At 38.6% G+C, this 23,293-nt stretch overlaps 1 protein-coding gene across 1 annotated transcript in view; it reads left to right on the plus strand.

The window, feature by feature from the left end:
- Window positions 1-23,293, plus strand: part of DSCAM (DS cell adhesion molecule) — a 636,299-nt gene that overhangs the window by 561,343 nt on the left and 51,663 nt on the right. The window contains 6 exon segments of the mRNA XM_038408200.2: window positions 979-1,096; window positions 1,879-2,042; window positions 10,832-10,930; window positions 11,248-11,436; window positions 12,785-13,075; window positions 16,005-16,181. Of these exon segments, the coding sequence (XP_038264128.1) occupies window positions 979-1,096; window positions 1,879-2,042; window positions 10,832-10,930; window positions 11,248-11,436; window positions 12,785-13,075; window positions 16,005-16,181 (1,038 nt within the window).

Below are 23,293 nucleotides of genomic sequence, written 5' to 3' on the forward strand. Positions count from 1 at the left end.
ACCAGGCTGTGGATAGTGATGATACCCACTGGACTTCAAGATGACAATGTTTTATCTGGGGTAATATTTTTCTTTTTTATATTAACATTGCTTTGGATGGAAACATTGATAATGGGCAAGACTGCTTCAAAGAGCCTAATTTATTCCATGAACTGCTAGAAAATGAGAAAGAAGAACCTTTCTACCCCAGCCACTCATACAGAAGTAGAGCAGGTATTGGGACAACCTCTGATCACAGGATTACCTTAGAAAGAATATGCAGTGGGGCCTAGGACTATACTGGCAAGCCTAAGGTGGTTTGACACTTGTAAAAAATGAGTCTCGTTTATAGCAAGAACAGGAAATAAAACAATGTTGACTTTTGAAGGAATATATTTGGGCCATTGAAGACATAGATTAGTCATAAAAGAGATTATTAAAACAACTATTGATAAATTCAGAATGTTTTCAATTTTCACTTCACTGAAATGAATAAGATTTTGTGTTTGCTAGTCAAAATGAAACTAGGAGATATCATACAATATTGATATGCTATTCTTCAGCAACTAGAGTCTTTAAGAATCTGACATGTTGTAGATATGACTACCAGAAAATGTGGACTAGAAGATAATTCGAAGAGGGGAATCCCTTTGAGATAACATTTCATTTTAGCTCCTACCAATACATATACAAAAGATTAAGTTTTTATAAAGTACTAGGAAAGTAAAGAGGGCTCAGTGGTTAAAAGCTTTGGGGATTTATTCTACTTCAAGGCTCTTCTATCCCCAGTCTTCTTTCCTCCAGATATTAAAAGTGCATTATTTGTGTTCAAATAAATAGCTGATAATGTGGGTCAAAAATAATTAATTTCATCGAAACATAGCTTGGAGCAAGTTGGCTTTTCCTTTAAATATTTAATTTTGCATATGTGTGTTTTTACTCCAAAGAACGTATGAAAAAGCGCTCCTCTGTTTCAGTCTTCCTCTTCTTATTGTTCAGCTCCAGCCAGAATTCTGACATTCAGTGGCACAGTAACAACCCCATGGATGAAGGATATCATCCTTCCTTGCAAAGCCGTTGGGGACCCATCTCCTACAGTCAAATGGATGAAGGATAGGTAACCAGCAACTATATGTGTAGCTTGAATAAGGCACATTAGCTTAAAATCATGGGCAAGATTGTGCATGATACTGCATGAGTGTGTCAGGAGGAATCTATCCTTGCTTCACTGTGTAGAGACTGATTACAGCTGCAGAAGGGAAGTTTAGAATGTCTGACTGACTAAAACTTGTTGACTTAAAGAGTTAGAAGGTACTGAAAATGTGGGGGAAGATAAATATTAAATACTTTAAATATAGTTTTAATTGCTATTTAGATATCAGGCTCGGGGAATATAACTGTAGTGTCAGTGGTCATTGTGTTGCTAATGTGAATCAAAATCCATGGTAAATGCCAACAATAGTAATTTTCTAAAAAGAAAACATTCATGAGTATAGAACACGAGACCCATTTTGCTCTTTTCTAAACATACTGGTCACACGTTGGAGAGCCATGCTTGTAACTGTGTGGGCAATAATTTGATCCAAATATTGGATCAGCAGTGAGGGAGAGAAATCCATGTCCTGTACTAGTGATTATGATGCATTGTACAACTTTGAGTTACATTATGCCCTGAGTTGGTTGCACTTTTTGAAGTGGCAGATAATTAAGGAGGGAGCCCTCTCCTTTATTATTCAAATCATAGCTAGGATTCCCACCTGTCCAAACACTGACCATTGGCATTTTCCAGCGGCATGCTTCCAGTGCTGCTTTAACTAAAGAGGGTCCTGTTTTTTCTTTTGTTTGTTTTAATCCGATTGTAACTTCTTTAATGTATGCATTTTGTTTCCTGTGAGGTAGTAACGGGACACCCAGTCTAGTGATGATTGATGGGCGAAGAAGCATCTTTAGCAATGGCAGCTTTGTTATCCGTACTGTGAAAGCAGAGGATTCTGGATATTACAGTTGTGTGGCCAGTAACAACTGGGGATCGGATGAAATTATTTTGAATTTGCAAGTACAAGGTAAGCCAATTGGACCTTTTACATAATTGTTTTTACAGTCTTATCATGGCTGTTAGTTAATGTGTGAGAGTGTATGTAATATATATTTCAGTGTGTGTGTGCTTGCATGTCTATGTACAAATAATATTTTTGCAAAGTTAAATATTCAAAAACATGACATGAGAAATCATAAGAAAGGTTCTCCTAGTAAAGGTGACTTGGCTGCTTCACAGTTTATCATCCTATATATTTTATGGTATATATTTTTCAAGCTAAAAATTAATATGATAAAGTCATTGACTTCAGTGGGACTTATGTTCTTAAAGTTAAGCATGTGGATAAGCATTTTCAGAATCAGGTCCAAAGTGTTCACTTTCCATTGGTTTTGAGTTTCTACACAAGGAAAATAGCGTCCTATGCTTTTACTGTTGTTATGTGTATATATAAATATCTCATTTTAAGGTTACAAAATTTAACAATAGCTGAAAGCATTTTGTTTAAACTTCCCAAATCAAATTTTGCTGGACTGAGACCTAGCATGGAAAACTTCAGTATGAAAGGAGAAATGTACAGAAAGCTATGGTGACTATAGGAGGGGGTATTAATATTTTCCCCTAGTATAATCTTAGTTAGGTATTACCAGGTACCTGCTATAATATTTTTAAATGTATACAGCCACCCAACATGGTATTGCTAGGTGCACAAACAATGTGAAAATATGTATAACACTAATGTCAACAAAAGCACACAATGTTCATGTGCACACACACACACACACACACACACACACACACACACACACACACACACACACACACACACAAAGATCCCTAGCTCACAAAACTCTCCTCCTCTTTCCCCTTCAGTGCAAAGCTTGAGCAAATAATCCTTGCAATGTGCCTTAATTGTCAAAAACGTATCAGACACAGGAAATATATTACTGAATTGAGCACATGGAACACTCTTTGGAAAACACTCCATTCCCAGTCCCCAGATATACGATCCTAAAAATTGTCAGTTCAAGCAGCCCAATGATTTAGAACACAAAGAGAGAGGTAGTCTCTATGGCAGTGTAGGTATGTCTATGTATCCCTATATATTAAGCCTTGAAACAAATATCAGTGAGTGCATTAACTCACCTAAAATCCAACAAAGGAGTGGGGATGCTTTTTTGTAATGTCTGAAACATGATCACAATAGGGAAATGGGACAGAAATAACATTAAGGTGAAGCCTTGTTTCTTGTACTCTAGTAAATACTTTCATAATTGTATAATCTCGAAGTTATTAAACTGCAGTAACTAAAAGCAAATCACTATTAATTCCTTGGAATAAAGGGAGATGGGCATTTAATTTGTGGGATCTTAGATGGAGAAGGTGAGAACTGTGATAAAAAATTTTATGTTCAATCTTTTAGTATGTAATATGTTCAGTAACTCTCAGTGGAATGTACCAAAGCAAAGGGAATAAGGGAGCAATGGTACAGTACATCTGATGTAACTAATCTTCCCTGGCATATAGAGTTTATTTTTTCTCCAGTACTCATCCTGTACTTAGCGAGTTAAGTAACTAAGATTAGCGCCCCCCTATAAATGAGGTGAAATTGGTGGTCTTGCTTCACATCAGCATCGATCAGATTGCTGTCCTGTGACTTGAATGGGAATTTCAGCAGGTGATTACTCCAGCTGCTTTTTTGAAATCCAGTCTGGATTTCACCCATAGTGTTGAATTTCACAACCTTCAGCCTCCAGTTTCTTTCTAACTTCGACTATTTATGGTGAAAGAAGAGATGGAACCTATATTAAGATTCTGATCCCTCCAAGTATTTTTGGGCAGGATGTCTCTGACAGAGCTGAGTGGGAAACAGTTTTCCAATCCTGGGAATATTTTCAAGAGTGTGAAAATATTTTCTTATTCTGAATCAAGACTAAATTTTCACAAACCAAAAAATAAAATCAGTTCAGGATAAGTAAAACATTTCATTTTGATCATTTCAAAATGTTTGATTTTGACATTTTTTTTCTTTGTACCGCTTTTTCACTTGGATTGGCTTAGGTTTCTAAACAAAAAGTCATGACAAACTGAATTTTTCATTTTGAAAATGTTGAAACAAAAGTTTTTGACAATTTCAAAATTGTTGTCCAAAAAAATTTCAAGGCCAGGAGATTCATTAAATGTACCTGTTTCTCAGACAGTTTTGTTTTTGACATATTGGCATTTTTTTAATGAAAAAAAATTCATAAAAAATGTTCCTGATCAGCTCTGATCAGTTTCCAATCCTAGAGAACTCATAGATTCATAGATACTAAGGTCAGAAGAGACCATTCTGATCATCTAGTCCGACCTCCTGCACAGCGCAGGCCACAGAATCTCACCCACCCACTCCTATGAAAAACCTCACCCATGTCTGAGCTATTGAAGTCCTGAAATCATGGTTCAAAGACTTCAAGGAGCAGAGAAGCCTCCCTCAAGTCACGCATGCCCCATGCTACAGAGGAAGGCGAAAAACCTCCAGGGCCTCTCCAATCTGCCCTGGAGGAAAATTCCTTCCCGACCCCAAATATGGCGATCAGCTAAACCCTGAGCATATGGGCAAGATTCACCAGCCAGATACCCAGGAAAGAATTTTCTATAGTAACTCAGATCCCATCCATCTAATATCCTATCTCAGGGGATTTGGCCTATTTACCCTGAATATTTAAAGATCAATTACTTACCAAAATCCCATTATCCCATCATACCATCTCCTCCGTAAACTTATCAAGTAGAATCTTAAAACCAGATAGATCTTTTGCCCCCACTGCTTCCCTTGGAAGGTTATTCCAAAACTTCACTCCTCTGATGGTTAAAAACCTTCGTCTGATTTCAAGTCTAAACTTCCTGATGGCCAGTTTATACCCATTTGTTCTTGTGTCCACATTGGTGCTGAGCTTAAATAATTCCTCTCCCTCTCCTGTATTTATCCCTCTGATATATTTATAGAGAGCAATCATATCTCCCCTCAACCTTCTTTTAGTTAGGCTAAACAAGCCAAGCTCCTTAAGTCTCCTTTCATAAGACAAGTTTTCCATTCCTCGGATCATCCTAGTAGCCCTTCTCTGTACCTGCTCCAGTTTGAATTCATCCTTTTTAAACATGGGAGACCAGAACTGCACACAGTATTCTAGGTGAGGTCTCACCAGTGCCTTGTATAACGGTACTAAAACCTCCTTATCCCTACTGGAAATGCCTCTCCTGATGCATCCCAAAACCGCATTAGCTTTTTTCACAGCCATATCACATTGGCGGCTCATAGTCATCCTATGATCAACCAATACTCCAAGGTCCTTCTCCTCTTCCGTTACTTCTAATTGATGCGTCCCCAACTTATAACTAAAATTCTAGTTATTAATCCGTAAATGCATAACCTTACACTTCTCACTATTAAATTTCATCCTATTACTATTACTCCAGTTTACAAGGTCATCCAGATCCTCCTGTATAATATCCCGATCCTTCTCCGAATTGGCAATACCTCCCAGCTTTGTATCATCTACAAACTTTATTAGCACACTCCCACTTTTTGTGCCAAGGTCAGTAATAAAAAGATTAAATAAGATTGGTCCCAAAACCGATCCCTGAGGAACTCCACTGGTAACCTCCCTCCAACCTGACAGTTCGCCTTTCAGTAGGACTTGTTGCAGTCTCCCCTTTAACCAATTCCTTATCCACCTTTTGATGTTCATATTGATCCCCATCTTCTCCAATTTAACTAATAATTCCCCATGTGGCACGGTATCAAATGCCTTACTGAAATCTAGGTAAATTAGATCCACTGCATTTCCTTTATCTAAAAGATCTGTTACTTTTTCAAAAAAGGAGATTAGGTTGGTTTGGCACGATCTACCTTTTGTAAAACCATGTTGTATTTTGTCCCATTTACCATTGACTTCAATGTCCTTAACTAATTTCTCCTTCAAAATTTTTTCCAGGACCTTGCATACTACACATGTCAAACTAACTGGCCTGTAGTTACCCGGATCACTTTTTTTTCCTTTCTTAAAAATAGGAACTATATTAGCAATTCTCCAATCATTCGGTACTATTCCTGAGTTTACAGATTCATTAAAAATTCTTGCTAATGGGCTTGCAATTTCAGGTGCCAATTCCTTTAATATTCTTGGATGAAGATTATCTGGGCCCCCCGATTTAGTCCCATTAAGCTGTTTGAGTTTTGCTTCTACCTCCGATATGGTAATATCTACCTCTATATCCTCCTTCCCATTTGTCATGCTACCATTATCCCCAAGATCCTCTTTAGCCCTATTAAAGACTGAGGCAAAGTATTTGTTTAGATATTGGGCCATGCCTAGATTATCTTTAACCTCCACTCCATCCTCAGTGTTAAGCGGCCCCACTTCTTCCTTCTTAGTTTTCTTCTTATTTATATGGCTATAGAACCTTTTACTATTGGTTTTAATTCCCTTTGCAAGGTCCAACTCTACTCGACTTTTAGCCTGTCTCACTTTATCCCTACATGTTCTGACCTCAATTAGGTAGCTTTCCTTGCTGATCCCTCCCATCTTCCACTCCCTGTATGCTTTCTGCTTCTTCTTAATCACCTCTCTAAGATGCTTGCTCATCCAGCTTGGTCTACAACTCCTTCCTATGAATTTTTTCCCCTTTCTTGGGATACAGGCTTCCGATAGCTTCTGCAGTTTTGATTTAAAGTAATCCCAGGCCTCCTCTACCTTTTAGATCCATAAGTTCTTCAGTCCAATCCACTTCCCTAACTAATTTCCTTAATTTTTGAAAGTCAGCCCTTTTGAAATCAAAAACCCTAGTTGCAGATTTATTTTTGTTAATCCTTCCATTTAGTTTGAACTGAATTAGCTCATGATCACTTGAGCCAAGATTGTCCCCTACAACCATTTCTTCTATGAGGTCCTCGCTACTCACCAAAATTAAATCTAAAATGGCATCCCCTCTAGTCGGTTCAGCAACTACTTGATGAAGGAATCCATCAGCTATCGCATCTAGGAAAATCTGAGCCCTATTATTATTACTAGCACTGGTCCTCCAGTCTATATCTGGGAAGTTAAAGTCTCCCATGATCACGCAGTTTCCATTAGTATTTACTTTATTAAAGACATTAAAAAGGGCTCTATCCATATCCAAATTAGATCCCGGAGGTCTATAGCACACCCCAAGCACTATCGTAGGAGAGGCTTTACTAGTTTTCTTCCCCAATGTAATTTTTGCCCAGACGGACTCTGTCTTATCCATTGCATCGCTTCTTATTTCTTTACATTCTACCTCATCATTGATATACAATGCTACTCCACCCCCTTTACCTTTGTTTCTGTCTTTCCTAAAGAGCACATACCCTTCAATACCTGTTGTCCAGTCATGACTACTATTCCACCATGTTTCTGTTATCCCTATAATATCTGGTTTCACTTCCTGCACCAGTAGCTCTAGTTCCTCCATTTTGTTACCTAGACTCCTCACATTGGTGTACAAACATCTTAATTTTTGCTGTTTGGACTCGCTCACATTTTGTACCCTATTAGGCACAGTCATTCTACAGCCAGTATAACCTATTAGACTAGTATCCACACCGCCCTCGCTCCTTATATACATTCTCCTACCCACGGTTGTATCCTTTCTTACTTCATCTTCTTCCCTCTCAATGCTAAAATTTGGCGTGGAGATTTTCTGGACATCTCCCATCCATCTCCCCCCAATTCCTAGTTTAAAGCTCTCTTTATCAGTTGTGCCAGCCTCGATCCTAGAAGTCTATTTCCTTCCCTACTCAGATGAAGTCCATCCCGAGAGAACTGACCTCTGTCCATGAATGCCTCCCAGTGGCCATACATCCCAAAGCCCTCCTTATAGCACCACTGCCTAAGCCATCTGTTGACAGTCATAATCTTGTCAGACCTTTGTTGCCCTTCTCTAAGAACAGGAAGGATCCCGCTAAAGATCACCTGAGCCTCAATTTCCTTAAGTGTCTTCCCCAGCCTAGCATAGTCTCCCTTAATACTTTCCAGCGAGAATCTAGCTGTATCATTTGTTCCCACATGAAGGATAATTAGGGGATTCTTTCCCGCTCCCTTTAGGATCCTTTTCAACCTCAGGTCTACATCCCGTATCTTAGCACCCGGAAGACAGCACACCCTTCTATTCTCAGGATCAGCTCTAGTTACAGGCCTGTCTATTCTTCTCAATAAAGAGTCCCCGATCACATAGACCTGCCTTTTCCTGGTGACAGTGCTATTCTCCAGTCTCTCCCCTGTTCCCTCTGGCTGCAAGTTCTTTCCATTCCTATTTTCCCTTACAATCTTCTTCAACCCATCCTGGATCCTCCTGGGGCTCATATTTGGTGTAGTCTCCCTTGACTCTTCCCCTTTTTCTATAGGACTAGCCTCTCTTCTCTTCTTCCTTACCCTTCCACCTTCAACAAGTACCTGCTGAGCCCCTTCTTCATTTTCCAACTCTGCAAACCTGTTCCTAAGCTCTATTTCTCCTGCACTAGCCTGTCTTTTTCTCTGCCTGGTTCTTTGAGTCACATGTTTCCACTGACCACTTTCGTCATCCAGTCTCCCCTCAAAATTCCCCAGCCCTGCTTCCATCTGCGAGTCTGAGCTTTTCCCTTCAGATACCTCATATCTTTGCTCCATCATCTGCTCAAACCCCTTCCTAAACTCAACCAGACTTTCCACCTGCATCTCCAAACCTCGGATCTTTTCCTCCATCAGCTCTATCAGACGACATTTCATGCAGAAAAAACTCTTACCGGTTCCCCCCTCCAGCTTCCACATCCAGTCATCCTCAATGTGTCTTTCACTACAGGAGTCACTCCCACAGCTGCCTCTGTATCTGTCATCTCCTTCCCACTTAAATCCTATTAATCTGGGAAACAGAAGCCACACCAAAAAGACCACTCCCCCAGCAAAAACAAACCCCAAACAAGCACCACAATACAAACTCCCCTTACAAACTCCCACTCAAACTCCCCTGTTTACAGCTCTGTTTGCTAGCTCCTGTGCCACTGCAGCTGTCTGTCAAGTCCACGGTGTTTCTTACAGTATGGACTACATCATAGAATTCTTAGGAGGAACATGCTAGTTGTGTAAATGATAGGGGCGGGGATTCCCTCAGAAAAGGGCAAATGGCAGAAAGATTTTTATCTACTCATCAATACCTGAAAGTAAGGATGGATAAGCCTGGTTGGGTAGAGAGAAAACAAATCCAAACTCTCAGACAAAACCTCGACTTGAACTGAACCTGTGTTATGATTGTAAAGTTTATATAACAACTTTTTAAAAAATATTAATCTATAATAATCTTGAACCTGTGACTCTCTCCTAGTTCAAACTAGGAGCAGAAGGGGAAGTGAAGTGACTAAATACCACAAAAATTTTCCTTGGCATATTTCTGGCCTGACTCTAACCAAGCAGTCCCAGAAATCATACGAAAGCTGTTTCTCATCAAATGTCTAGTTCAGAATTGCAAATCCAAGAGGTTCAGATAAAGTTTAGATAAATTTTCAGACTTTAGGCCTCTGATCCAAACTGAATCAACTCTTTGGAAATTCACCTGTCACTACTTGTTAATTTTTTTTAACAAACAACATTAGCTTGGCAAATGTTCGTCTTTGAGGAGTCCACAGCATGCACTGCATTTTCAGTCCCCCTGTTCAGGAATCATCAGTTGGCATAATAGGACTAGATAAATAGTTCAGTTGGAAATCAAAGCCATGTATGAGTCTGCCAAAGTGAACCAGAATATTGCAAGATGAGCTCACGTGATGGAATCATGATATTTTGTCACAGTGAAAAAGAGGGAGGGATGGTCACTTTCCTACAATCAGCCTGAGACACACTGTGCTCTGAGAATCCATCCTTTATGCCCAGGCAAAATTTTGGGACTGATAGACTCTATGCACAGCAACAGAACCAAAATGTCTCCAGGTTTACCCACCTCTTGTTGGTAGTGCTTCATCTCCTCCATGTAGATGGGCATCATGAGAAGAAGAAAAACATCTGGAGGAGCTGTGGCTTTGCAAAAGCTGCTTTTGCACATAGAAGCTGGATTTTCTCATGGCAGAGATACTCCATTCCTGTGCCATTTAATGCACACAGCTAAATTTTCAACATATGGAGCTGAACAAAAAATTTGTATGTACCCGCTTTTGCATGTGTAATTACCACTATTTGGTGCAAACACATCCCTGTGTGTACCATTTAGTTGCAAACAGGCCTCACTTTCGATCAGCTAAACATGCAGCCATAGTGCTTAAAACAGGTGTGAAAATTAATAGAAAGTAATTATGAGAGGCCAAGTGTGTTCCTGGCCATTTGGAAGGAGATCCTTCAGGATAGCAGTGCTGAGAAATACAGATGTTCAGAGAAAAAGTGGGGAAAAATGAAAGATAAAATTGTATAGAAATGTAAATATAAAAAATGAGAGCTTTTCTGCTCGCTCCTGAGGATTTGAGAAGGAGGAATAGCTCAGTGGTTTGAGCATTGGCCTGCTAAACCCAGGGTTGTGAGCTCAATCCTTGAGGGGTCCATTTAGGGATCTGTGGCAAAAATTGGGGATTGGTCCTGCTTTGAGCAGGGGGTTGGACTAGATGACCTCCTGAGGTCCCTTCCAACCCTGATATTCTATGATCTATGATCTATGTCAATTATACAGACACTTTGACAGAAATAATTTGCATTTTTGCCACGCAAAACAGTTATTTGATACATGCCTGTTAGAATGGTTTAAAGCTATGTATAATCATTTAAATCTATTTTCTATTTTTAACTCCTTCCCATCCAGTGCCCCCAGACCAGCCAAGACTTACCGTGTCCAAAACCACATCCTCTTCTATCACTCTTTCCTGGATACCTGGAGATAATGGCGGTAGTTCTATCCGAGGTAATAGAATTCAAGTTAACTGCAATTTCTTACTAAATTATCATTTCTTTATAGGCCTGGCATATAATAATGATTAGGGCTCCATGTCTGTCACAGAGGTCGTGGAAGTCACATACACAAGTAATATGTATATTTATATTACACAGAATCTATTGGAACTAATCCAGTAAGAAGTGAGTTCAATATCTTTCTGTGCTAAAGGGTTTCCAAATATATAAAAGTCCTCATAACATCTTGTCATATTGGCAGAATTTGTGATTCATATCTGCTAAAGAAGTTAGGTTGCTGGTTTATCATTGTCTTTGCTTTTCTTGCAGGTTACATACTGCAGTACTCTGAAGATAATAGTGAGCAGTGGGGTAGTTTTCCCATTAGCCCTAGCGAACGGTCCTACCGTTTAGAGACCTTGAAATGTGGTACCTGGTACAAGTTCACACTAACTGCTCAGAATGGAGTGGGACCAGGACGCATCAGTGAGATCATAGAGGCCAAAACACTTGGAAAAGGTACTGAATCGCTGTCCTGTTTACTCAGACAGTTAATGAGTGTGAGCTCTCCCATCCTGCTATAGAAGTAATTCTGTTGTTATGGTTAGAAAGAGAAGCACAGATGTTCCAATTTTAGTTGCTTTGAGTATTTTCTTATTGCTTTTCAAAATATGGTTTGCATTGTTGTTGTAAGCATGTTGATCCCTGGGCATGAGAGAGATCAGAGGGGTGAAGTCATATCTTTTATTGCACCAACTTCTGTTGGTGGAAGGTGCAAGCTTTCAAGGTCTGGGAAAGGAAGCAGAGTTTCTGAACTAAATATAGGTTGGGATAGATTGTTAAGCAGAAAGTGTAAATTACCTCAGTTACCTTGTCTCTTTGAAAACATTTTCAGCTATGCCTTTATCATGCAAAAGAGGTTAGCAGTACAAGCTGTTATGTGCACCTTAACTGCTTCTCTTTCTTGATTTAACTGGTAATAATATCCCAAAATGACTTGGCAAATTTTACCTCTGAATCTGAAGTTTTTAGCATAGCTCTCCTTTTTTGTCCTTTTAGTTAATTTGAAGATATACTGTCTGTTCCCTCTACAGTTAATGGGACTTGCCCATATGCTTCAAAGTAGAGCTAGTCAGAAATCAGAATTTCCATAGCGTGGGAAATTCCAGTATATTTGACATTTGTTTTGATCTTGAAATGGGGAAAAAAAGTCAAAATATCAGCTGCTTTTCAGGAATGAAAAGTTTAGATTCAGAAACTTCAAAACAAAAAAATTTGGACATTTTTGAACAAAACAGTGTTTCATTTCAAAATGTCAACATTTTGATGCCTTTGCTTTGAGATTTCCCATCACAGAAACAGAAAATTGTGGGAAAATGTTAATTTTGACATAAAATATTTTGATTTTGACAAAACTCCCTATACCCTAAAATGTACAGCTGAAAAATTTTGATCAGTTCTACTTCAAAGGGAGAATATAGCCCTAAAGGGCAATTCACTAATGTCAATTTTTCCCCCCAAGTTTACCTGCCTTTCTATGACACTTTCACTTAGTTTTCTATATATTTGTTTTTTGTTTGGGCAGCAGTGAATAACATTCTGAAATGTTGGTTGTAGATTCTCAAACTGACTTGTGCAAAAGTGCAAACTGATTTGTTCAAGTCTGGTCCACACAGAAATGCATTCACACTGTTTCTGGGTTTAAAAATCTGAGTCTCTGAAAAAAAACATTTTAAAATGGGGAGAAAAATTTGCTGTCTAGTGGACACTTTGAGAATGATTTATGACAAAGGCAGGACTTTATCAATTATTCTTTATTTATTTGTATTTATTTTAAGTATTTCACTTAAAATATACTTTCTCTTAGAGCCACAGTTTTCCAAAGAACAAGAACTCTTTGCCAGTATTAACACCACTCGAGTGCGATTGAACCTTATTGGCTGGAATGATGGTGGTTGTCCAATCACCTCCTTTACTCTGGAGTACCGGCCATTTCGGACCACAGTATGGACAACGGCTCAGCGGACATCACTTTCTAAGTCCTACATACTGTATGACCTCCAGGAAGCAACTTGGTATGAACTGCAAATGAGAGTGTGCAACAGTGCAGGCTGTGCAGAGAAACAGGCCAAATTTGCCACACTCAACTATGATGGCAGTAAGTGCATCCATTTTATGTATTTGGTTTAGATCAGTGGTTCTCAACCTGCTGCTGCCCGGCCCCACAAGCTCCAGGGTCGGGGTGGGGCAGCCGCCCGGCCCCACAAGGTCAGGGGTCGGGGTGGGGCAGCTGCTCGGCCCCAGAAGGTCTGGGGTCGGGGTGGTGCAGCCACCTGGCCCCGCAAGCTCTGGGTGTCCGGGATCGGGCAGCCAGCTGGCCCTACGCAGTCAGAGTCCAGGCTGCCGTTGCCCTGTCACCCAGCCCCTGTGGCCAGGTAACAGATTGTGGGCCGCATATATGGCCCACAATGATAAATAAGTTGAGAACCACTGGTTTAGATACAGTTTTTGTGTAATATCTAATGTTTCTCTTCCATCCAGCAGTCATTTTGATCTTTTTTTTATGATTGGTTCCTGCAACCATCACCAGAAAGAATGTGATTGGCTGCAGTGTCATTCCCCAGAGTTTCTTTGTGACAAAACTCCAACCCCACTAAGTAACCTAACACCGAGTAACTCGGAGTGCTGGACTAATAGCTAAAGCTAGTCTTTTTTGAGTGCACTAAGTTATTTTGATGCAGGAGGTTTCCTTACTGTGTTATACAATCAGTGCTGTCTATAACTCAAATACCATCAGCTGGCTTCTTAGTGTTTTACTTAGGCCCTTCTGTCTCCTCCTTCTTGATCCTTTCACACACAGTTTTTCTGCCTTTTCCTGACATTTAAAAAAGCCAAGCACAATAATTACTGCATGGCTGGATCTGCTGTTTTAAACTGCACATTAAGTTGGGATGTTGTGAAAGGCGCAGACCAGAAAGTATAATAAAAGAACTAGAGCATTTAGCCATTACATTCATCTGAAAACCTGTTTTCAAAAGGTAGCTCACATGCTTTTTGGTCGGTAGATGGTAAATAATTTAATTTCACATAACGTTACCTAAACGTTTACCTGTGAAAAGTTTTGATATTTTAACTTTTAATGGCAATTCGGGATGAAAAAAAAAAGGTTGAAATATCAGAAATTGCCATGGGATGGAAATTTTGTTTCTTGCTCAGCTCTAATTACACACGCTGAACATCATACAGTGATTGTGTGAAGTATATATAATTCTATTAAACTTGTAGTACATATTGTATTAAACTAACAGTGCTCATCTATAGTGTACCAGGTTTGCACTTTATTTAGAATAGCTGTAGAACATTTAATGTATTTACCTAAAAACTGAAGTTTTAATTTAAAGTTAGGGCATTATTTTAATATCACTTAAGTCAAAATATAACATCTTGAAAGACTAACAAATTGCATCCAATGAAGTGAGCTGTAGCTCATGAAAGCTTATGCTCAAATAAATTTGTTCGTCTCTAAGGTGCCACAAGTCCTCCTTTTCTTTTTGCGAATACAGACTAACATGGCTGCTACTCTGAAACCTGTCATCTTGACTTACTACTGAGCCTAACTCTCTTCTCAGCCAAAGGGTTTGTGTAACTGTAACTGAAGGCAAATTTTAGTCATTAGTATTTAGGAGAATTTGAGATGATTACATTGCAGAGATTAGTTTGCCCTTCATTAGTTTGCAGTTCTTTCCATATCTTTATCTGATCATTCTCTCTGTCGTTCCCTTAGCTAATCATTTCCGTTTGTTCTATTTAAATGTGTTTTCATGCTTTACTCTATAAAGCTGTTATTATTCTTGGTTTCCTATTAAACTACATAATTTTTGGTATAATATGAACACTGTAGCTCAGTAAAGGGGAAAAAAACCATACACAATGTGTATGAAAAATGCTACTGTGTGAAAATAAATGTGCTGAAGTATCTGAGATAACCTTGGATGTTGGCACATCCTGTGCTTAAAGGGTATCACTGTGTTTATTATGTACAAAATAAGTAGCTATTCTGCAAAAAGGGTGTAGATCTTTACATTTGACCTGTAATTATGGCACTTACATTGCATCACATCATAATACTTGTATGATTTTGTATGCTACATAATGAGAGAGAGCCCACAATACAGCAGTTAAAATGTAAAAGCAAATGTATCTGTTTTTTTAATCCTAACCTCCTATCCATTCAGCAAGCAGATAGCCAGTTTTATGCTTCAGTAGCTGGTTAAAATTAAATAGTTTCCATCTGCAGTCATCAGAGTTCACAATACTTACATATTTCCACTCATGTTCCACACAAATCTACATTTTATAGCCCCACTTGTGGGTACACATAGCAGGTTAATAGTAATCAGGAAGTGAATGAGAACCCTCTCACAATTAAACAGTTTTCTTTAGAAAGTGCTGCATGCTGCTAATATCCCTGAAAAGGAAAACAAAGAGTGAAGTATTACATGCCATACGTCAGGGAATGGTGCTGAAAATGGAAATGCATCCCAAAATGAAATGAGCAAGTTGCCTGACTCTTAGAATGGCTTTGCTTTATAAACTACTTCCTCTACTCCACTTTTAAAGTCTCATGGTTTCCTCATATCCTTATTGTCCTATTTTTTTCATGAGCTAACCCTCTGAAAGTCTTTGTCAGCTCCAGAATTAGCAGCAGGTAGGTTCTCTGAATTCAAGATCAATGCAGTACTGCCCACTTAGACACCTGATACAAGAATGTGTCTGTTTAAAGGGTCCATTTGATGTACATAGCAGTGAATGTACATTTCTTTTTAAAGGAATATCTGATAAATGATGTAAATCTGTTATACAAATACTAATTTCCCATAGTAAAGAATGAAACAAATAGGTTAGACTTTAGATCTGAAATTTCTCTGTAATGGTTAAATATGTCATGTGTGAAGGTAATACCATGTTGGACATGACAAAACCCTCTAAATGGCTTGTATGCCCTTGGAAGATACAGTACAGTTTCTATGAAAATTCAACCTTTTCTCTTCATTAATAGGCATCTAATGTCATGAAACTGTTTCCAGGTACAATCCCTCCACTCATTAAATCAGTTGTCCAAAATGAGGAAGGTCTGGCAACCAACGAAGGGCTAAAGATGCTGGTGACCATTTCCTGTATCTTGGTGGGGGTCTTGCTGCTTTTTGTGCTTCTGCTGATTGTGCGAAGGAGGAGGAGGGAGCAGAGACTGAAGAGACTCAGAGGTAAGAGAGGATATCTGGCATTTATTCCCACCTGCTCATAGTCACCTAGCATTAATGTATAAATGGGACTCTGAAGAGAAAAGCTTGTGAGACTTTGTGTGATGTACCAAAGATATTTTCCTACATAAAGTATCATTTTCCGGTGATATTAAGTTAGTATCTATAGTAATACAGGTGACTTGTTTTTTAAAAAAATCTTGTTTTTTTTTACAGAAATGAAATTGTAAAGAAATAACTTTTTGAAAAATCAGTCTCTCATCTCCATAAGCAAAATGATTATTTTATCTAGAGGGAAAATCATGTGTTCCATTTGTTTGTTTTTTTAAAAGAATTTCCGCATTCCCTAGTTACAGTTTCTTTGAAAGATCATATTGGTTGTTCTTTGGGGGAGAGAGAAATCCACTTTTCAAGAAAACATGAACCACGCATCTAGGATAATTCTGATGCAGTAGCCAGATATCAATGAGCTAGAAAAACATACCCATAAATTCTCTGACATTCTCATATATATTTTGCAAAAGATGTGATTGCATATTGCTTATAGGGATGGACACTAATTATATTGTATAATGTACTGTATTATAGCAGGAGAAGTATAATAATAGCATACTTCATTTTTCACTTCAAATGGAAAAAGTTTTATACTATCTATTTAACTCTGCTCTCCTATTATGTCTCGTTTTCTTTGTTGTTGAGCTGTTCCTTTCTCTAATCATTACCCTATTCATACATCAGTTTCTGCACTTGACACAGGTATTAAAGCTATGAATTAATGCAATTTCATTGCTTCTTCTGATGAATGCACTGATCACTCCATCACCACTAATTGCAATGGGGGCAGAATACCATTTCTGCACCCTGCCCTATGTGCCTCATGACTTGGCTGTGTTTGTGAAGCATGGAGAATAGTACATATCATCAAGGCTTACTGAAATTATTTTTCTAAAAGCCTTTCACAGCCTGCACTACATAATAACAAAAATATTTGTAATCCTTAAAATGAGTTTATTTCCAAATACTGCATGAAAGAAAATTAGTCAGATATTTCACACAACATGTGATCTTGATGATTAAAACTAGGGCCAGTCCTAGGTTTTTCAGCATAACATGTGGAAAACCCTGTTCATCTTCCTCCCAATATTAGTATCCACCCTCCTCTTCTTCAGGTTGCTTCCTGTACTGACACCAGTGTGTGTGCTGGTGCAGGGCCCTTAGAACTGTGCAGATGCATAGGTCACAGAGGAGGAATGATCTTGTATATAAAGCATAGCACAGGGCGTCAGGTTACCTAGATTCTGTTTCCTGCTCTTCAGTAGGTTTCCTGTGTAACATTAGTCATGTCACACTTCGCCTCTCTGTGCCTTAGTTTTCCTCATCATAAAAATGGTGACACTGATACTTACCTACTTCTCAGAGATATTGTGAGACTCAGTCCTTTAATGATTGTAACACAGTGCTTTGAGATCACTGGGTGAAAAGCATTATCACTGTGCACACCCGGAGTAATTTTACTCTGATCATTAATTTGAGTTTTCATAGATTCATAGATTATAAAACCAAAAAGCACCACTGTGATCACCTACTTTGACCTGCTGTATAACACAATCCACAGACCTTCCCTGCATTCATTCCTGTTAGAGCATAACTAGAGCTTATATGTTAGAAAGACATCTAACCTTGATTTTAAAATTGCCAGTGATGGAGAATCTACCACAGCCCTTGGTAAATTGTTCCAATAGTAAATTATCCTCATGAAAAAAGTGCACCTTGTTCTTCGTCTGAATTTGTCTAGCTTCAACTGCCAGCCATTAGATCTCATGGCATCTTTGTCTGCTACATTGAAGAGCCCTCTATTAAAGTTTCTGTTCCCCATGAAGGTAGACTCTGATTAACTCACCCTTTAACCTTCTCTTTCATAAACTAGCTAGATAGTGCTCCTTGAGTCTTTTGATATAAGGCATGTTTTCCATACACACAGAATGCTGCAAAATAATCCTCAGCATCCTACCAACCTATTCTAATGAAAACCTGCTTTGGAACATTACATGGGGACTTTTCACATGTCCATGATTGGGTGTAAATATTTCATTATCAAGATATTCAAGACCCGATTCTGTTAAACTATATAGAGTGTGAAACTCACCCTAAAGTTCTTCTAATTTATTAAATTAATCCAACTCAGAGACAAATTATTTGTGGCTCTTCTCTGAACACTTTCCAGTTTTACAATATGCTTTTTCAATAGTGGACATCAGAACAAGACATAGTATTCCAGTAGTAGTCACACCAGTGCTTAACACAGAAGTAATATAACCTCTCCACTCTTACTAAATATTCCTCTGTTCATACATCCAAAGATTGCATCAGCCTGTTTGGCCACAGCATCATGCTGGGAGCTCATGTTATGCTAATTATCCAACATGACCCCCAAATCTTTTTCAGAGTCACTGCTTCCCTGGCTAGAGTCCCCCATCCTGTAAATATAGCCTGTAGTCTTTGTTCCTAGATGTCTGATCTTACATTTCATTGCACTGAAAAACATATTGTTTGCTTGCCTCCAGCGTACCAACGGATCCAGATCACTCCATATCACTGACCTGTCCTTGTCATTGTTTACCACTCCCTCAATCTTTGTGTCTTCTTCAGACTTTATCAGGGCAGATTTTATGTTTTCTTCCATGTCATTGATAAAAATTATTAGATAGTATAGGGCCAAGAGCTAGCCCCTGCAGGACCCCACTAGAAACACCCCTGTTTTGACATTTCTGAATCTAAACTTTTCATTCCTGAATAGAAGTTGATATTTTGACTTTTCATCCCATTTCAGGATCAAAACAAATGTCAAAATATTTCTTACAGTTAAATTTTGAATTCTATCAGCAAGACAGTTTTAAAACCATTTAATGTGAGCTATATTTTTTTTGTCTCATTCTGGTTTCTTATTCAAAATGTTATGTGGTACCAAGTCAAATGCCATATAGAAGTCTAAGTATATTACATCAACACTATTACAATTATCAGCCCAACTTGTAATCTCATCAATGAAAGATATCAAGTTAGTTTGACAACCTCTGTTTTCCATAAACCCATGTTGATTGCCATTAATTATATTATCCTTCTTTAATTCTTTATTAATCAAGTCCAGTATCACCATTTCATTATTTTGCCCAGGCCTATAATTACTTGGTTTGTCACCCTTTTTAAATTTTGGCAGAGCATTAGCTTTTATCTGTCCTCTGAAGCTTCCTGAGTGTTCCAAGATTTTTAAAAAACAACATTAATGGTCCAGAGAGCTCATTGGCCAGCTCTCTTAAAACTCTTGGGTCCAAGTTGTCTGGAACAGCTGATTTAAAAATATCTAACTTTAGTAGATGCTGTTTAACATCTTCCTGAGTTCCTGTCACAATGGAAAGTATTTGATCATATGATATGAAGACATCATCTGGCTTTTATCCAGTTACAGAACAGAAATATTTACTGAATCATTATGATCCTAAAGCTATCACTGCCTCACTTTTCACTGACATTATTTACATTTAATATAATTTTGAAATTGTTTTCTCTGCATAAAGGCTTTTACAAATATTTTTTAGGAAGTGTGAACATTATTGCCTGGTGTCCAGGTTCCTTCCCTACTCTGAACTCTAGGGTACAGATGTGGGGACCTGCATGAAAGACCCCCTAAGCTTATTCTTACCAGCTTAGGTTAAACGCTGCCACCACCAAAGTCTTACACAAAGAACAGGGAAGTGCCCACTTGGAAATGTCTCCCCCCCAAAACATCCCCCCAAGCACTACACCCCCTTTCCTGGGGAAGGCTTGATAAAAATCGTCACCAATTTGCATAGGTGAACACAGACCCAAACCCTTGGATCTTAAGAACAATCAAAAGCAATCAGGTTCTTAAAAGAAGAATTTTAATTAAAGAAAAAATAAAATAATCACCTCTGTAAAATCAGGATGGTAAATACCTTACAGGGTAATCAGATTCAAAACATAGAGAATCCCTCTAGGCAAAACCTGTGCAAATTGGTGAGGATTTTTATCAAGCCTTCCCCAGGAAAGGGGGTATAGTGCTTGGGGGGATGTTTTGTGGGGGAGACATTTCCAAGTGGACACTTGCCCTGTTACAAAAAGACACAAAAACAGGAATATACATTCCATTCAGTACAACTTATTTTATCAGCCATTTAAACAAAACAGAATCTAACGCATATCTAACTAGATTGCTTACTGACTTCTTACAGGAGTTCTGACCTGCATTCCTGCCCTGGTCCTGGCAAAAGCATCACACACATAGACAGGACTCTTTGTTTCTCTCCCCCCCCCTTCACCCCCAACTTTGAAAGTATCTTGTCTCCTCATTGGTCATTTTGGTCAGGTGCCAGCGAGGTTATCTTAGTTTCTTAACCCTTTACAGGTAAAAGGGTTTTGCCTTTGGCCAGGAGGGATTTTAATGTTATTACCCTTCCCTTATATTTATGACACATGGTGTGTGTATCTTCATGAAGATACTCAACTGAGGGAGAAGTGGGAATGAGGATTCCAAGGCCAGAAGGGACCACTGTGATCATTTAGTGTCTGACCTCCTGTATTACACAGGACATAGAAAATCCCCCAAATGATTCCTAGAGCACATCTTTTAGAAAAACATCCAGTCCTGATTTAAAAATTGCCAGGGATGGAAAATCCACCACAAACCTTGGTAAATTGTTATAACAATAAACAATAAACAAACCTTGGTAAATTGTTTAATTCCCCTCACTGTCAAAAATTTCCAATCTAGCGTCCAGTTTCAGCCACTGGATAATGATGTACCTTTCTCTCGTAGATTCAAGAACCCATTTATAATATGAGTTCTCTATGTAGATACTTATAAACGATAATCAAGCTACCCCTTAACCTTCTCTTTGTTCGGCTACATATGTTGAGCTGTTTGAGTCTAGCACTGTAAGGCATGTTTTCGAATCGTTTCACCATTCTTGTGTATCTTCTCTGAACTCTCCAATTTATCAACCTCCTCCTTGAATTGTGGACACCAGAACTGTTCACATTATTCCAGCAGCTGTAGCACCAGGGCCAAATGCAAAGGTAAAATAATCCCTCTTCTCCTACTTGAGATTCCCCTCTTTGTGCATCGCAGGATCTCATTAGCTCTTTTGGCCACAGGGCCACCATGGGAGTTCATGCTCATCTGATTTATCCACCATGACCCCCCACATCTTTTTCATAGATTGATGTCACTTGCAGTGCATTTTTCATAAGAGCGTCCTTTCCATGATTTATATTTGGGGTTATGGTTATGATCTAGAATGGGGTTATGGACTCAGTTCTGCCCAGGCAAATTAAGCATCCTACCCAGTATTCTCTACCTTCTAAAGCATTTTAATGATTGTTTTAAAATGTAGAGACAGCTAAAAAAAGTCTTCCTCCAATGTCGCATGTTGTATAATTTTATTTATTCAAGAACTCTCAGTACAGAGACGCTATTTAGTTTTCAACCAGTTATTTACCCAATTTTCCCTCCATATTGGTTGAGGTACAAGGAGGTCAAGTGATGCCTGAGGTCATATAGTGATTCAGTAACTTTCTATATATAGTAGAACCAAGGAACGTGCTGACTTTCTCTCTTTTTTTCTGCTATTAACCTAACCCCCACTGTTACTGAAACATTATCTCCTTTGCTTTGAATTTCAGTTAATTTTAATCCAAGCAGGAGATACCAGCACAGAATGATACCTGATAAGTGGCAACGCCCAATTTAAAACTGCAGTACAGCTGCTGATTTCTCCAGAGTCAACCCTAATGGGTTAAGAAATATAACTGATGAGATTCCAGTGAGCGAAAGTGAGCGCAGAAGCTGGATTTCCCATTTTTCACACCCTGATGTAGTCATGCACCAGAAGCCTTTCTAGCATGTACAGTTAGCATATCAATGAGTCTGAATTTCTGCTTCTTTTAATGTTTTGAACATATTGTTGTCTTATTGCAATTGGCACAGGTGTTTTTTACCAAATGTGTAAAGTATGCACAGATTTTATGAGTCACCCTTCATGTAGTTTCAGTACATTAGTTTTCATTCAGTAAGTCACTGCCATGCACATGTAAGCTCTGTGCAGACTTTGGAAGACACATATAGCCATTGTGTATTATGTTGCTGCTATTGTCTGAGGCAATGGACCAAATTGGGAAATGGTGTGCTAAATATTGGTGCTGCAGTTAGACTGCAGCATTTTCTCATTCAACGTTTTATGCACCATTGCATAGTGCTGCAGGTTTCCTTCTGGCAGTCTGGGTGAAATTGTGCTCCCTTACACAAATGTTATAAGGCCAGCTAAATAAGTATATGAATATCCTACCACATATATGTGGTGATGAGAACATAAACTCACTCCATTTTTTTTTTTTCAGATACAGCAAGGAGCACAATATAGCTGAGCAGCAGCTGAGACTATCTGGAAAGAGGTTGCTTGAAACCAAGGGAAAAGGACAAACGAGTGAGCATATTGATACTGCATTGCATTTATTCCAGACAAGTGGCACTGGGTGATTCACAGTGTATTTGCTTTCTAGAGTCAACTGGACAAGCTGCAATGAAAATAAGGAGCAAACATTTAATGAAAAAACATTTCCTTGGTTTCAACCAGCATTCTAGCTGTCTCACTGTAGGAACTATGAGTTGCTGATTTAAAGCTTCCTGCAGGGAAGAGGAGAGTTTTTATGTGTCACAGCAACAATGTTAAGTCTGAGTTGTGGATAATATTTGGATCTGGTCTCTTCATCATCCCAGATATTGCTGTAACTTGTCAGCAACAAGAAACACAACTGAGATCTGCAAGAAATCAGAATTTACTTTGCATCAATGGCTGCATTTTCTAGGCAATATAGGCTTCATTTTCCCTTGTCTTTTGTACATAAAGACCTTGCCAAGTCCTTAAAAGTCAATGGTAAAACCATCATTGTCTTCAGCTGGAAGCAGAAGTAGGGCCTTAGTTTGGTTTATAATTTTAAAAATATTGTTCTTGTTATCATGTAGCCCTATTTGTATAAATTGTCAATCAGCTGTTAACAGCAAAACCCACTGATGTAAAAGAGAGAGAGATGCTCAGTGG

This window comes from Dermochelys coriacea, chromosome 1 (assembly GCF_009764565.3).
Source record: "Dermochelys coriacea isolate rDerCor1 chromosome 1, rDerCor1.pri.v4, whole genome shotgun sequence".
NCBI lineage: Eukaryota > Metazoa > Chordata > Testudines > Dermochelyidae > Dermochelys > Dermochelys coriacea.